General features: G+C 59.1%; 7 protein-coding genes across 7 annotated transcripts; 3 read left to right on the top strand and 4 right to left on the bottom strand.

The window, feature by feature from the left end:
- Positions 1 to 411: 411 nt before the first annotated feature.
- Positions 412 to 1,664, top strand: UV8b_00897 (uncharacterized protein; the record flags this gene model as incomplete). Its single annotated transcript, XM_043138395.1, has 5 exons — positions 412 to 490; positions 615 to 655; positions 797 to 1,057; positions 1,219 to 1,353; positions 1,446 to 1,664. The coding sequence occupies 5 exons, from the start codon at positions 412 to 414 to the stop codon at positions 1,662 to 1,664; spliced, it is 735 nt and encodes a 244-aa protein (XP_042994329.1).
- A 320-nt stretch (positions 1,665 to 1,984) lies between these two features.
- UV8b_00896 (uncharacterized protein) lies at positions 1,985 to 2,853 on the bottom strand (the record flags this gene model as incomplete). Its single annotated transcript, XM_043138394.1, has 4 exons — positions 1,985 to 2,307; positions 2,410 to 2,500; positions 2,602 to 2,687; positions 2,790 to 2,853. The coding sequence occupies 4 exons, from the start codon at positions 2,851 to 2,853 to the stop codon at positions 1,985 to 1,987; spliced, it is 564 nt and encodes a 187-aa protein (XP_042994328.1).
- A 784-nt stretch (positions 2,854 to 3,637) lies between these two features.
- UV8b_00895 (uncharacterized protein) lies at positions 3,638 to 6,581 on the top strand (the record flags this gene model as incomplete). The annotated part of the gene is made up of 5 exons (XM_043138393.1): positions 3,638 to 3,808; positions 3,920 to 3,935; positions 4,034 to 4,315; positions 4,414 to 4,481; positions 4,599 to 6,581. The coding sequence occupies 5 exons, from the start codon at positions 3,638 to 3,640 to the stop codon at positions 6,579 to 6,581; spliced, it is 2,520 nt and encodes an 839-aa protein (XP_042994327.1).
- Positions 6,582 to 6,856: 275 nt separating this feature from the next.
- Positions 6,857 to 7,774, bottom strand: UV8b_00894 (uncharacterized protein; the record flags this gene model as incomplete). Its single annotated transcript, XM_043138392.1, has 4 exons — positions 6,857 to 7,159; positions 7,273 to 7,308; positions 7,402 to 7,498; positions 7,587 to 7,774. The coding sequence occupies 4 exons, from the start codon at positions 7,772 to 7,774 to the stop codon at positions 6,857 to 6,859; spliced, it is 624 nt and encodes a 207-aa protein (XP_042994326.1).
- Positions 7,775 to 8,403: 629 nt separating this feature from the next.
- On the bottom strand, positions 8,404 to 8,965 carry UV8b_00893 (uncharacterized protein; the record flags this gene model as incomplete). The annotated part of the gene is made up of 3 exons (XM_043138391.1): positions 8,404 to 8,556; positions 8,651 to 8,798; positions 8,919 to 8,965. The coding sequence occupies 3 exons, from the start codon at positions 8,963 to 8,965 to the stop codon at positions 8,404 to 8,406; spliced, it is 348 nt and encodes a 115-aa protein (XP_042994325.1).
- Positions 8,966 to 9,589: 624 nt separating this feature from the next.
- UV8b_00892 (uncharacterized protein) lies at positions 9,590 to 10,568 on the top strand (the record flags this gene model as incomplete). Its single annotated transcript, XM_043138390.1, has 4 exons — positions 9,590 to 9,647; positions 9,753 to 9,879; positions 10,028 to 10,336; positions 10,457 to 10,568. 4 exons carry the CDS (start codon positions 9,590 to 9,592, stop codon positions 10,566 to 10,568), a joined length of 606 nt encoding a protein of 201 aa, XP_042994324.1.
- Positions 10,569 to 10,971: 403 nt separating this feature from the next.
- Positions 10,972 to 13,249, bottom strand: UV8b_00891 (uncharacterized protein; the record flags this gene model as incomplete). Its single annotated transcript, XM_043138389.1, has 3 exons — positions 10,972 to 12,680; positions 12,793 to 12,871; positions 12,983 to 13,249. 3 exons carry the CDS (start codon positions 13,247 to 13,249, stop codon positions 10,972 to 10,974), a joined length of 2,055 nt encoding a protein of 684 aa, XP_042994323.1.
- Positions 13,250 to 13,505: the final 256 nt, after the last annotated feature.

Raw genomic sequence — 13,505 nt, 5'->3', positions numbered from 1 at the left:
ACCAAACGCCAAATTCTCTCATTTATACAAAAGTCAAAGGCGACTTGACTTGGTACGTATGTACGTGTCCTTGCATCTATTGGGATTGGTGATTTGCCGCCATCGCCATTGTCTGCATGTCGCTGCTACCGACCAATCAAGACCCAAGCAAAGCACGACGCGAAAGCCCCACGGATAAAGTGGGCCAGGGGCGCCACCCAGCCCGCCCAAGACCCCCCCCAAAAGGCGACGACAAGCAAAGACAGCAAAGACGAGAAACACCGACATTGAGCAAAAATTCTCTCTGACGCAGCAACTCAACGGGACCGGGTCGCAGCGACCGTGCGAAAGACGACACTATTCGCAATCAGCATTCTTATCGGTCTCCCCTCCTTTTCTCGCCCCCTCGACACAGGTAACCGTTCTTTCGCCATGCGGCTCACGGCGGAGCTCATCCACGATTCCCTGTCCTACCTGAATCCGCTCAAGGAGCGCGAGCTGGATCTGCGAGGTGCGTCGAAAAGAGCAGATGCTACATGACATGATAAAAATCTTGATCTCGAGCTAGAAGTTGATGCGAACCGTTGGTTTTTTTTTTTTTCGTTTCTTGTTTTCCCGTACTTGCGGCATTACAGGACATAGAATTCCTGCAATCGAGAACCTTGGCGCTGCTGGGGTACGTAGTATGGCTTCGCCGTTGTTGTTGTTGCTGTTGTTGTTTTTTTTTTTTTCCCTTCTTCTTCTGTGTTATGCACCCCCCTCCCCGCCCTTGCTTCTGTTTCTCCCCCCTCCCCAGGGCTGACGGGACGCTTTGCAGCCCCATGATTCCATCGACTTTACGGACAATGATATCCAGGTCCTGGGCAACTTCCCCCTCTCGCCGCGCATAACCACCCTTCTGCTGGCGAGGAATCGCGTCGCAAGCATCCACGGGACGCTCCCTGCTGCGGTCCCGAATCTGGCCAACTTGGTCTTGGCGTCCAACGAGCTGGAGGAGTTGGCAGACCTGGATGTCCTGAGCAAGTTTGGGAGGCTGACGCATTTGGTGTTGGCGGATAATCCCGTGACAAAGAACGAGGTGTGTACACTGACCAGACCCTGTACCTTTTTCCTGTTCTTGCTCGTCTTCTTCTTCTTCCTCTTCTTCCTCTTCTTTGCCTCGTAGAGGCGAATTAAAGGGACTGTCTTCTTTTCTTTCGTGTGTGGCTGCTAATGCGAGGGAAACGACAAAAAATCCAGCATTACCGATACTATGTTTTATGGCGGTGTCCGAGTGTTCGATTCCTCGATTATGCAAAGGTCAAGGAGGCGGAGAGGGAGCATGGCCGGGAGTTGTTTGGTACGGAAGAGGAGCCAACGGCGCTGGCGTTAGAGGTGCGTGCTTTCCCCTGCTGGGCATGGTGTTGCTTCAGCTCCGTGCGACCGTCGTGGGCGGCCATGGCTAAGATGCGAGAATCCCGGGTTAGATAATGGGCAAAAGGTCCCAGACGCTTGGCGCCTCCTTCAATGGATCGGCAGCGCCCCGGTCCAAGCTGTCCAGGATAAAGCTCACGGACGAAGAGAAGAGGCGGCTACAAGACAGGATCAGAAAGGCAACCAGTTTGCAGGAGATTGTTGCCTTGGAGAAGGAGTTGAACGAGGGCAGACTACCGGCTGGCATTCACGCGGACGCCATGGAAGAATAGGCAGGCGCTCACGGGTTTGTATCTACTGTGTGGTCTCTTTTGGGCTGGGACTTTATGCTAGCTCGCAACGGAAAAAAGAATCGACGGTTTTGATCGAAAAAGGCAACCGAGGGAATTACGGCTGCGTGATCATGATTCGAACATGCGATACGACGGGGTGGTGGCCCTCAATGCTTTTCTTTGCTTTGCTTTGCTTTGCTTTGCTTTGCTTTGCTTTGCTTTGCTTTGCATGGCCAAGCGCAGCGGCCAAGCCTCGTGGATCTCAAAAGACCGCGTCCTTGCTTTATCCAGTTGTTTGATGGGTATATAGGTGGTTCGAGTTAGCCCGCCATGGTGATGTCGCCATCCCTCTCTGAACCATTTGCTCGTCTCATCGCCAACCGCAGCTGCTCGCTCGGGTCCTCCCGCCTATCATTCGTCCTCAAAGGGACCATGGACGCAGAGCTCGCTCCGTTGACAATCAGGCCGCCACTTCTGTCCATAGCCGTTTGCGTATAATCTTGTTGAACTGGCTCGGGGACCTTCCCGCCCCGGAGCCGCGCCTGGGTAGTTTCCGCAGCAGCCTTGACCTTTTTGTACGGCGCCGTCTTGGGAACAATGTCCTCCAGAAACTCGAGGTGATCTTGGTGCGAGACGGCATTGGCTGTTTGAAAAGCGGCGCTCGGTTATTTTCCCTTGACTCGTTTCTTCTTTTCGCTCTCTCACCCTTTCCACACGGCGACAGGGAAGGGGGAGTCAAACGTACCGACGTCTTTGTACTGGATGTTCCTTCTAGGCTTACGCTCCAGTTTTGCTTGCGTGTTGGCTTCTTCGGCCAGGTGCTGGATAAACATTTCCTGGAGGGAGGGATACCGAGGCAAGTCGATCGTCAGCGGCCTGTTGGACTTTTGTCTCCGTCTTGGGCACAAATGGAGCGGAGTGGAAGGGGTTGAGTTACGGCGGCGAGGGTCATGACAAAAGCGGCATTGTTGGAGCACATGTGGACGTCAGAGTCTTGGTTGATGATTTTCTTTACGCGAGAGACTTGACCTGGTTAGTTGGTTGGGGGGGGGGGGGGGGGGGGGGAAGGGAGGGAGCAGCAGAGGAGGACGGCAAGACTGGAAGACTGGAGGGCTGGCGACTTACGAGGGAGCTGCGTCTGGCCGGTGGGCTCTCTGCGAGGAGGAATGGCATTTGCGTTGTAGGGCATGGCGGGCGTGGCTTGCACGAGCTGGGCGGTGCGAAGGCCGGCTTTTCGTCTTTGACGGTTGGTGAGGGGTGGGGTGGTCGGTGAGGAAAGGCTGGTGAGGGAGGGCTGGTGATGAGGATGGCTTGGCTTGTCTCAATGAAAGCTGGACAGCAATGACATGGCGAGATGAAGACGCGATCATGCAGGGTCTCGGCACGCGTCCGCAGGTGGTAGGTGGTGGGATGGACTGGATGGGGTTGAGTTGGCGCTGCAGCCAACTCAAGCGCCAAGGCCATGCAACAGGAGACTGGTGGGGCCAATAGAGGCCGCCTGGTTGGTTGGGTTGGTTGGCTGGTTAATTGGTTGTTGATTGGTCAGGTTCTGTTAGTTGCGGCCTGCCTCTGGCCAGCTGGGTATAGGGTAGCAAACAAGCCTCGGAACTGCGGACGGGTCGGGTCGGTCGTGTGCGTGGGTTGCGCATCACAACACCAGGCCAAGTAACTTGCACTCCGTGCTCGGTGCTGCCATCACCATCGCCATCGCCATCGCCATCGCCATCGCCATCGCCATCACCATCACCGTCAGACTATCACCATCACCGCCACCGTCACAGAGGACCGAAATCCCCCGACGATTGATCCCGCCTTCGCCTTTCACGACATGTCCCCGTGCATAGAGCCGTAGATAGACCAACCCGCCCATTCGCACCTTCATCCATTCATCAGCCGCGCGCCTTTCTCATCCCACAAGCGGCGCGGCTCCTTCGCAACTCGACAGCCGACAGCATGACACACCTGCCCATATCATGAGCGTGCATTCCACCTCCGCCGGCCGCGTTCCTGGCAACATACGGCGGCCGTCCACCGCCTCCCGATTGTCCTTTGCCTTTTCAACCGCTGAGCGCGGCGAGGCTGCCGCCGGGCCACCAGGGGAAGCCCAGATCGAGGAGGAAATTGCCGAGATTAAAAGATACGAAGTATGCGCACGCCTCTTTCCGCCCAGCTGGCTCCCTCTGGCTCCCTCCGGATATCCACGGCGACATGTTGACCTGTGGACCTGCTGACCTGTTGACTTGTTTGCGTTTTAGGACTTTACAACGATAGGTATTTTGCACAGACATTGTGTCTCGGCCTCGGACAAGACGTCGTCTTGAATCAGCCGAGGCTTTTCGCTCAGTATAGTAATATTTGCTCCCTTGCAGACTGGGTTCAAGACGCCTCCCGCGAACAAGCCCGACGGAAAAGCAGGCAGAAAAGAGCAGCGGGCTTGTACGAGCGAGGCCAGCAAGGCTGGCGCTATCGAGTATGGGCTTCTTATGACGCTGCCCAGGGCTGGATCGTCGTCACCATCATTGGCGCGGCCATTGGTCTCAACGCGGCTCTCTTGAACATCATAACGGAGTGGCTGTCGGATGTCAAGCTGGGATATTGCACCACCGCCTTTTACCTCAACGAGAACTTCTGCTGCTGGGGCGAGGATAACGGTGAGCTTCAGACGTCTCTCCCACCCCTCCCTCCGTGTCATGCCCCGGGGCCAAAACTCCGTGCACTGCTTCAGCCGGCTGACCTGACCCGGTCCAAGGGTGCGCCAACTGGCATCGTTGGACAGGATTCGAGCCCCTGAACTACGTTTTCTATCTTGTCTTCGCAGTACGTCTCGTCTTTTTCCCCTCCTTCTGCCGGCGCGGCCGTGGATGGGCCGGGCCGTGCGTGGGACGCTGCTCGCTCGCCACCTACTGACCTCACTGGTGCAATGTCTCAACCCAGACGTGCTTCGCCTTCGTCTCCGCCTCGCTCGTCAAGTCATTCGCTCCCTATGCAGCCGGATCAGGCATCTCCGAAATCAAGTGCATCATCGCGGGCTTCGTCATGAAGGGCTTCCTGGGCTTCTGGACCCTGGTCATCAAGTCCGTCTGTCTTCCTCTGGCCATTGCGTCGGGCTTGTCCGTCGGCAAGGAAGGCCCCAGCGTCCACTACGCTGTGTGCACGGGAAACGTCATTTCCCGACTCTTTGCAAAGTACCGAAGCAACGCCTCCAAGACGAGAGAGATCCTCAGCGCCTGTGCCGCGGCTGGCGTGGCCGTGGCCTTTGGCAGCCCCATCGGAGGCGTGCTCTTCTCTCTGGAAGAAATGTCCAACCACTTCCCCCTCAAGACCATGTGGCGAAGCTACTTCTGCGCCCTCGTTGCCACGGCGGTGCTTGCCGCCATGAACCCCTTCCGCACCGGTCAGCTGGTCATGTTCCAGGTCAAGTACGACCGGGACTGGCACTTTTTCGAGATTGTCTTCTACATCATCATCGGCGTGTTCGGCGGCTTGTACGGCGCCTTGGTCATCAAGTGGAACCTGCGCGCGCAGGCGTTCCGGAAAAAGTACCTGGCCAAGTACGCCGTCGTGGAAGCCACGCTGCTGGCCGCCGCGACCGCCGTCATCTGCTACCCAAACGCGTTTCTGAGAATCGACATGACGGAGAGCATGGAGATTCTGTTTCTCGAGTGCGAGGGCTCCGAGGATTACCACGGGCTCTGCGAGACGGACAGGCGGTTCTGGAACGTTGTCTCGCTGTCCATGGCGACGGGCTTGCGCATCCTCCTCGTCGTCGTCTCGTACGGGTGCAAGGTGCCCGCCGGCATCTTCGTGCCGTCCATGGCCATTGGCGCGTCCTTTGGCCGGACCGTCGGCATCCTGGTCCAAGCCGTGCACGAGGCGAACCCCGGCAGCCTCTTCTTCTCCGCCTGCAAACCCGACGAGCCGTGCATAACGCCGGGGACCTACGCGTTTCTGGGCGCCGGCGCGGCGCTCAGCGGCATCATGCACCTTACCGTGTCGGTCGTGGTCATCATGTTCGAACTGACGGGCGCCCTCACGTACATCCTGCCCACCATGATTGTCGTCGGCGTCACCAAGGCCGTCAGCGAGGCCTTTGGCAAGGGCGGCATCGCCGACCGGATGATCTGGTTCAGCGGGTTCCCCTTTCTCGACAACAAGGAGGAGCACAACTTTGGCGTCCCCGTGTCGCAGGTCATGCGCACCTCGGTCGTGTCCCTGCCCGCGCACGGGCTGACGCTGCGCGAGGTGGAGCGACTGCTCCGGGACGACAAGTACCAGGGCTTCCCCGTCGTGGAGGACGACGCCGGCGCAAGGATGCTGGTCGGGTACATTGGCCGGACGGAGATCCGGTACGCCATCGACCGTCTCCGACGCGAGAGGGCCATCAGCCCCGACGCCAGGTGCGTGTTTGCACCTCCCCCGCCCGCGGCGACGTCGCGCACGCCCATGACGCCCACGGTCACGGTCACGGTCACGGCCTGCATCGACTCCACGGCATCCACCTCGCTCGACTTTAGCCGCTACGTCGACGCGACGCCGGTCACGGCGCATCCCCGACTTCCCCTGGAGACGGTCATGGAGCTGTTCCGCAAGATCGGCCCTCGCGTGGTGCTGATAGAGTACCACGGCAGATTGACCGGCCTGGTCACCGTCAAGGACTGTCTCAAGTACCAGTTCAAGGTGGAGGCCGCCGAGAATCCCAAGGACGACCACCGCATCCGCGAGGGGCAGGAGCAGCTGTGGAATACTCTGCGGACGGCTGGAAGCTGGCTGAGCGGGCATGTGTCGACGGCATCGAGAGGTAGGATACAGCTGAGCGGCCATGACGAGGTTGGGATGCAAGGTCGGGGAGGCGGGCCGATCCTCGAAGGGGACGAGGATGTGGCTGAGGAAGGAGTCGAGCTAGAGACTAGACAATGACGACCAAGTGTGACCGTAACACATACGGCGGTACCAGGGTTTTTTTTTTTTTTTTTTTTTTTTTTTTTTTTTTTTTTTTTTGATTGGGGCCTATTTTATGTTACTTTATTTTGTTTTGTTTTTTTATTTTATGCTTCCTCTTGGTCATGCATGACCTGGCCATGCATCTTCTCGACCAGTGCTTGGAACCCCATGGAGAATGGGGGGAGCAGTTATCGCACTTTGATCTTTTCGAGCTGCTTCGACCCCCCTACCTCGCAGAGTCATCAACAGGCTCATTCTGCACATCCGTCCCCGACGAGGGGAGTAGTCTCGCCATCCGCCCGCGTCCCTCCCCCCTGGGAAGCCGTCTCACGGCCGCCGCCGCCGCCGCCGCCAGCAGCCTCATCGTTTCTGCCCACCACCACACTGCCGACGACAAGCAACGACGCACCCGCCCACCACAGCGGCGGCAGCGCCTCCGAGAAGACCAACAGCCCCAGCAGCGCAGTGAGCAGGAAATTGGTCGACGTGTTGATGACGGACACCTGGGTGGTAGACGAGCCTTTGGCAAGGGCCTTTGTGAACAAGGTCCACATCTTGGACAATTACAGGTGAGTTTTCTTTCCTTCTTTCTTTATATGTGTATATGTATAGATGTGCAAGGGACGAGCATGGGGTGCATTGTCGGACGGGGGCGGCCGGCACTTACCACGCCGTTGAACGTGAGGTTGAGCGCAAAGAAGCCCTGCGCGCGTTAGTTGGGTGAGGAGCGAGCCCGGACGGGCGCCTTTTTCTTTTTATTTTTTTGTTTTCTCTCGTCGACGTGGCGTACACGTACCCCTCGGATGATGACCTGGACGGCGGTTTCATGGTGGGAGAGCGAGAGGATGCGGGCGACGGATCGGGAGAGGCTTGCGGTGAGCTCTGTGGTTGTTCTTTATCCGGCGGCTGCTCTTGAGTATCGGGCTGTTTGTTTGATGCGCGGGGGGGGGTGGGGGGGGGGGGGGAGTCGGACGTACGTACAGTTTTGCGAAAACGCCGTTGAGGGCAGCGCAGGCGCCGCTGGCGAGGGCGTAGACGATCCATTGGGAGGGCGACGAATGGCACGGCGTCGTGGTGGTGGTGGTGGTGGCAGGCTGCGCGGGGGGTTCGGGCATGGCCATGGCGGGCGATGATGGGTCGGCGTGTTGGAGACGTCGTTGGCGGACCATGGCGCAAAGCGCTGCGAGGGGCGGTGATGGTCCTGTCGGATGTGACGATGTGACGATGTGACGATGTGACGATGTGACGATGTCGACGATGTCGACTCACCTTGGTTGGATAGAGGATGGAAGCTGCCTGGGCTGAGTAGGGCGGCCCCTGAGCGGCTGTGCAGGTGCGGCAGGCAGGTGCCAGCCAGCGACAGGCAGGTGCCAGCCATAGACAGGCAGGTGCCAAGCGGGCAAGGGCAGGTGGGGTGGGTGCCCGGTGATGTCACTGCCGGCCAGGCCAGAGACGGATGATCAATGTGTTCAGAGCTAATGTCTTTATGTAGCCCCAGGCCTGGGCACTACGAGCAAGTCTACTTTCTGCAAATCCCCCGGTATTGATGCGCCAAAACTCCCAATCGCACAGGGTCAAAAACCCGGACACGATGATGAAAAAGAGAATAAAACGAAAAAAAAAAGAAGGAAAACCAGGAGAAAGAGAAGGGCCCCCCACCCCCCACCCCAAATGCACACATGTTCAAGGACCACCGCATCAGCATAGGCAACTTGCTACCGCGCCAACACAGGCCGTTTCGAAACAAAACCCCCTTTTTTTTTTCTTTTGTTTCCCTTTTTGACGCCTGGTCGTCTCTTCACGGCCCCTCTCCAGGCTTCTTGGCGTTGCAGCTGACAATCTTGACCTTGTCCGCGTACACGGACTGGCTCCCATTGTCCATCTTGAACGTCACGTTCTTGATCAAAAAGGTCCACACCTCGTCGCAGAACCGGTACGTGTCGAGGCTTCCCTGGATTTCCCAGCTCGTCAGCACACACGCGAGGGAGCGAGGGAGGGGGGGGGGGGGGGCGCGGTGGGGGGAGCGGTGGCCAAAGAAAACCAACCTTAAACTGCAGCCGGCTCTTGACGCCCTTCTGCAGCGCCTCGGTGATTGCCTGGTCAAAGTTGCCCAGAATCTTCATGGCAAGCTGCGGGTTGATGCGCTCTTCGCTGATGAGATCGTCGAGGGTGTCCGTCAGGGCGAGTCCGATGCTGTCCGGGACGGGGATTAGTCTTTTTTTCTTTTTTTTTTTTTTTGTGTTTTTTGGAAGAGGGTGCGCTGGGCTTGAGGGTGCCTGCTCGCTGGGCGGCCTTTGGCGTGGCGGGCAGTACCTGCTTCGACGGTAGAGCTCGTAGTACGACTGGGCTCCGGACGCCATGGCTGCCGGGGGGTTGAGAGGCTCAGGGGGAAGGCTGGCTCGGGGGCAAGGCTGGCTCGGGGGCAAGGCTGGCTCGGTCGGGAGAAAAGGCCGGCTTGGGCTTGTGTGTTGGTTTCGTCGGGTTGGGGAGACGTAGCGTTGTAGGAAGGGATGCAAGCTGGAAGGGATGCAAGCTGGAAGGGATGCAAGCTGGAAGTGATGCAAGCTGGAAGTGATGCAAGCTGGAAGTGCAAGCTGGAAGCGGCCGGCTGAGACGAAAGGTGAGGGAGGGGCTGGGCTGGGCTGGGCTGGGCTGGGCTGCTCGATCCTGACTAAGCGCCCCTGCAATCATGTGACGTCGATCCCGTCCTGGAACATGGAGAGAGCTTCACGACTTGCTTCACGACTTGCTTCACGATTTGCTTCACGACTTGCTTGCTTCTCGCCTTGCACGCCTCGCACGCCTCGCACGCCTCGCACGACTTGGCACGACGCATCACGCCACGCTCAACACCCGCTTCGACTGCCGGCCCCAAGATCTCATTCTCCGCTCCGTCTCGGCCGCTGCGTTGCGCTTTCGTCGTGCTTTCGTCGTGCTTTCGTCGTGCGTTCCCTTTGCTCGTCGAGTTCCGCCGACAATCTGTCATGGCCTACTACTACGGCCTGGGCGCCGTCGCGTCGTCCCTCCTCGTCGTGGGAGCCTGTATGTCTTGAACGCGCACCCCCCTCCCCCCCTCCGGTGCACCACCCCCCGGGCCGCTTTCGCGCTTTCGCGCCTTCGCAGGACTAAACACGTCGTTGTCGGCAGATATGCTCTTCACCGGCAGCGGCGAGGCCTTCAACGTCGGCGCCTTCCTCGAATCCGTCTCGCCCTACGCATGGGCCGACTTGGGCATCGCCCTGTGCATCGGCCTGTCCGTCGTCGGCGCCGCGTGGTGGGTTTTCCCCCCTACCCTCTCTCTCTCTCTCTCTCTCTCTCTCTCTCTCTCTCTCTCTCTCTTTTGTGTCCGGAAACGACGCCCAGCTTTTTGGCCGACTTTTTGTTCTGACAGACTTGCCATGCCATGCCATGCCATGCTTCAGGGGCATCTTCATCACCGGGTCCTCCATCCTCGGCGCGGGCGTCAAGGCCCCCCGCATCCGCACAAAGAACTTGATCTCCATCATCTTCTGCGAAGTCGTCGCCATCTACGGCGTCATCATGGCCATCGTCTTCTCCGCCAAGGTGGACAGGACAGGCGTGGCCCAGATGTCCTCGCCCGCCGCCTACTACACCGGCTTCGCGCTGTTCTGGTCCGGCCTGACCGTCGGCTTCTGCAACCTGGTCTGCGGTGTGGCCGTCGGCATCAACGGATCCGGTGCTGCTCTGGCTGACGCTGCTGACCCGTCGCTGTGCGTATTTCCCCTTCCCCCCTTTCCTTTCCTGTCTTCCTTGTTTCCTTCCTTTCCCATGCAGACGTGTGCGACAAGGGCTGCGCGGCTAATAAGGAAAATCATCGGTGCACAAAACAGCTTCGTCAAGATTCTCGTCATTGAAATCTTTAGCTCCGTCTTGGGTCTGTTTGGTCTCATTATCGGGCTGCTGGTTTCCAGCAAGGCGCCGGACTTTGGGTCGACGACCTAGGCAGATGGTGACGCGCATAGGAGCGGGTAGAGCGGACGACTGACTGCCTTGCCTAGAGCAGAGGCCGAAAAAAAAAAAAAAAAAAAAAAAAAAAAAAAAAAAAAAAAAAACACCATCGTCTCACATGATGCATAAATTCACCCCAGGATGCCGTCTTGACCCGTTGTGGGACGAAAAAAAAAGACGCCCCGTCCTTGCATGGCACCGAGCGTAAAACTACGGAAAACAAAACAACATTTGGTCCTGGCGTTTGGAAGGTCACTTGAGCCATGGGATATTCTCTTTTCTTTTTTTCGCACGTTTCTGTACCATACATACCCTTCCCAGGAGTCGGCATGTATACATCGGCTGGTAGTTGTAAAAAAAAAAAAACCTCTCATGACGACGGTTCACGTCCCAGCTTTCAACTCTGCCGAACTGAGCTCATCAGCAAGGCATCGACCACGGATCCCTTTGCCATCTCGCCTTTCCCACTGGGCAGGCAGACCAACGCATTGGCTGCCCGCAAACTGCCCACCTTGGAGCTTCGCTGCCCTCCCGTGCTCGTGCTGTTGGCAACCAGAACCCCGTCGCCGCCCACTGTCACCACGGCGCGGTGATACTCGGGCCTCGCATCCATGGGGAACCCGTGCCCCAGGACGACGGGGACCTTGGGCAAGCCGGCTGGCGACACGCCGGATAGTCGATGCAGTGACGGCAGCACAAACAGGTGAAACGTCACAAGCGCAGAGGCCGGGTTCCCCGGGAGGGAAAACACGACCTTGGACACGCGCCGGCCGCTGTTGTCCTTGACGGGGACCGTGGCAAATGTCGTGGGCTTGCCGGGCTTCATGGCCACTCGGCCAAAGTGAATGGTTCCTCCGAGCGACCGCTCAATCGTCGGCTTCAGCAGGTCCAGCTCCCCCATGGACACGCCCCCCGTGGTGATCAACACGTCGGCCTGCCGCAACCCCCCGCGCAGGGTTTCCTCGAGCGAGCCGGGCTTGTCCCTCGCTATGCCCAGGTCCATGACCTCGTAGCCCCATTGCTTCGCGGCGGAAATGAGCGTGATTCTGTTCGTGTCCCGAACCTCCCCGAGACCAAGGGGTCCCGGTCGGTCGTGCTCTACGATCTCGTCTCCCGTGGACAGGATCCCCAACACGGGCTTGCGGTAGAGCTTGGCCTCGGCCACTCCAACGGCAGCCAGCAGGCCGATTTCTCCGCCGGTGCCGGAGATTTGCTCGCCACTCTGGAGTATCACGCTCCCTCGGGCAATGTCGCTGCCCACCTCGCGGATGTTGTCACCCTCCCTGACGCCTTGGGCTTGGATCTCCACCTCCTTCTCTTCCTTGCCGTCGTCGGTCACGGTTTGGAGGATCGTGTCCTCGACCATGACGACGGACGTGGCGCCGGGCGGGAGGGGAGCTCCAGTGGTGACTCGTGCGATTTCGCCCTCGTTGAGCGGCTTGATCTCGCCGGGGGCAGCGTGGGACACTGACGCTACCGGGAACGTTCCCCTGATGTTGCCGTCCCTGGGGACGACCACCGCGTAGCCGTCTACTATGCTGGCGCGGAAGGAAGGTACGTCTTCTTGGGCCGTCACGTCTTGCGCCAGGACCGATCCGATGATTTCTTCGCTTACCGGACTCGTGTACGTGTCGGGGGGTGGAGTGTGTTCGAGGATGAGGGACAGGGCCTCCTCCACGGAGCGCATTGGATACGGTGATTGCCGATGACGGCGGGTCGGGCCGAGCGCGGGGTCATTGGACAAAGGAGCTCGGGCGTCGGGGTTGGTGTGCCTCACTGGTGTTCTGTGGCCGTGGCCGTGGCCGTGGCCGTGGGGGTCATGCTGATGATGGTGGTGATGGTGATGGTGATGGTGACGGTCGTGGTCGTGGTCGTGGCATGGGCCATCTTGGGCCCTTGGACTGCTTATCCCCGCGTCAGACTCCAACTTCGCCAGGCCCCCAGCATGCAACGCTCGCGAGTTTGCCCCCGAGGCCTGCAGACAGGCATGCGGGAGGGTCTTGATGATGGCTTGGAGATTCTCCCCGGCGCCCTTGGGAGACCCAGGCAGGGTCACGACGAGGGATTTGTTCCTCACGCCAGCCGCCGGCCTGGACATCATGGCAACTTGGTTGAGGGGGTTTTTGTCAGCTGGAACACGCACGGCTGATTGGAAAGCCAGAACACGGGCAGGATGAGAGCCCGAAGCGGGTGTGCGCCACCCCCCCGACCGACTTACATGGCGTCACCGCAAGCGACGAGGACAGCATAGCATGGACCAACCCCGGGGCCTGCTTGTGAAGAAGCGGGTGGACAGCCTGGGAGGGGGGGGGGGGGAGAGAGCCCGGTCAATACGGCATCTTCTGCGGCTTTTGCACACCAACGCCCGCGTCACACGTCACACGGCACGGCTCAATGGTTTCGTTCACCTCTGGAGTGCCGTCGGCCACGGCGAATCCCGTGCCGCCGGTCGTGATGATCAGGTTTGGGGCATCGGGGCGGTCCGCCCAGTGCAGGATCTGCCTCTGGATGGCGGGCGAGTGGTCCGAGACGATGGCCTCTGCCGAAACGGTCCATTTGCCGCCTTGGTCGCCCAAGACGCGGCGAAGGACGGAGGCCGACGCATCGGTGGATGGGTCTGTGGCTGCTGTCGTGGAGACAATGAGGATCGCGGCGGTCAACGGGCTGTCGTCCATTTGGATGGTTTGTCCGGAGACTCGATCAGCCAGATCAGGGGAGGGTCGAGATGTCGCGGGAGTGAGCAAGCAGAGAGTCTGGTCTGTCGGAAAAGGATGCGAAGCAGCTTTGCAACTGCAACTGATGAACGACTCGACTCTGGATGCCGACTTGTTCCCAGACCAAGTCAAGTCCCCTTGACATTTTGAACATGTACCCACCCACTAAGCCGCCTACCCGGTACCTAACCAAGTGGCGGCTTTGCCCCATCAGGTC

This window comes from Ustilaginoidea virens, chromosome 1, assembly GCF_000687475.1.
Source record: "Ustilaginoidea virens chromosome 1, complete sequence".
In the NCBI taxonomy this organism is placed as follows: domain Eukaryota; kingdom Fungi; phylum Ascomycota; class Sordariomycetes; order Hypocreales; family Clavicipitaceae; genus Ustilaginoidea; species Ustilaginoidea virens.
Note: the sequence above shows the minus strand (reverse complement) of the source record. Positions and strands in the feature narration are given on the sequence as shown.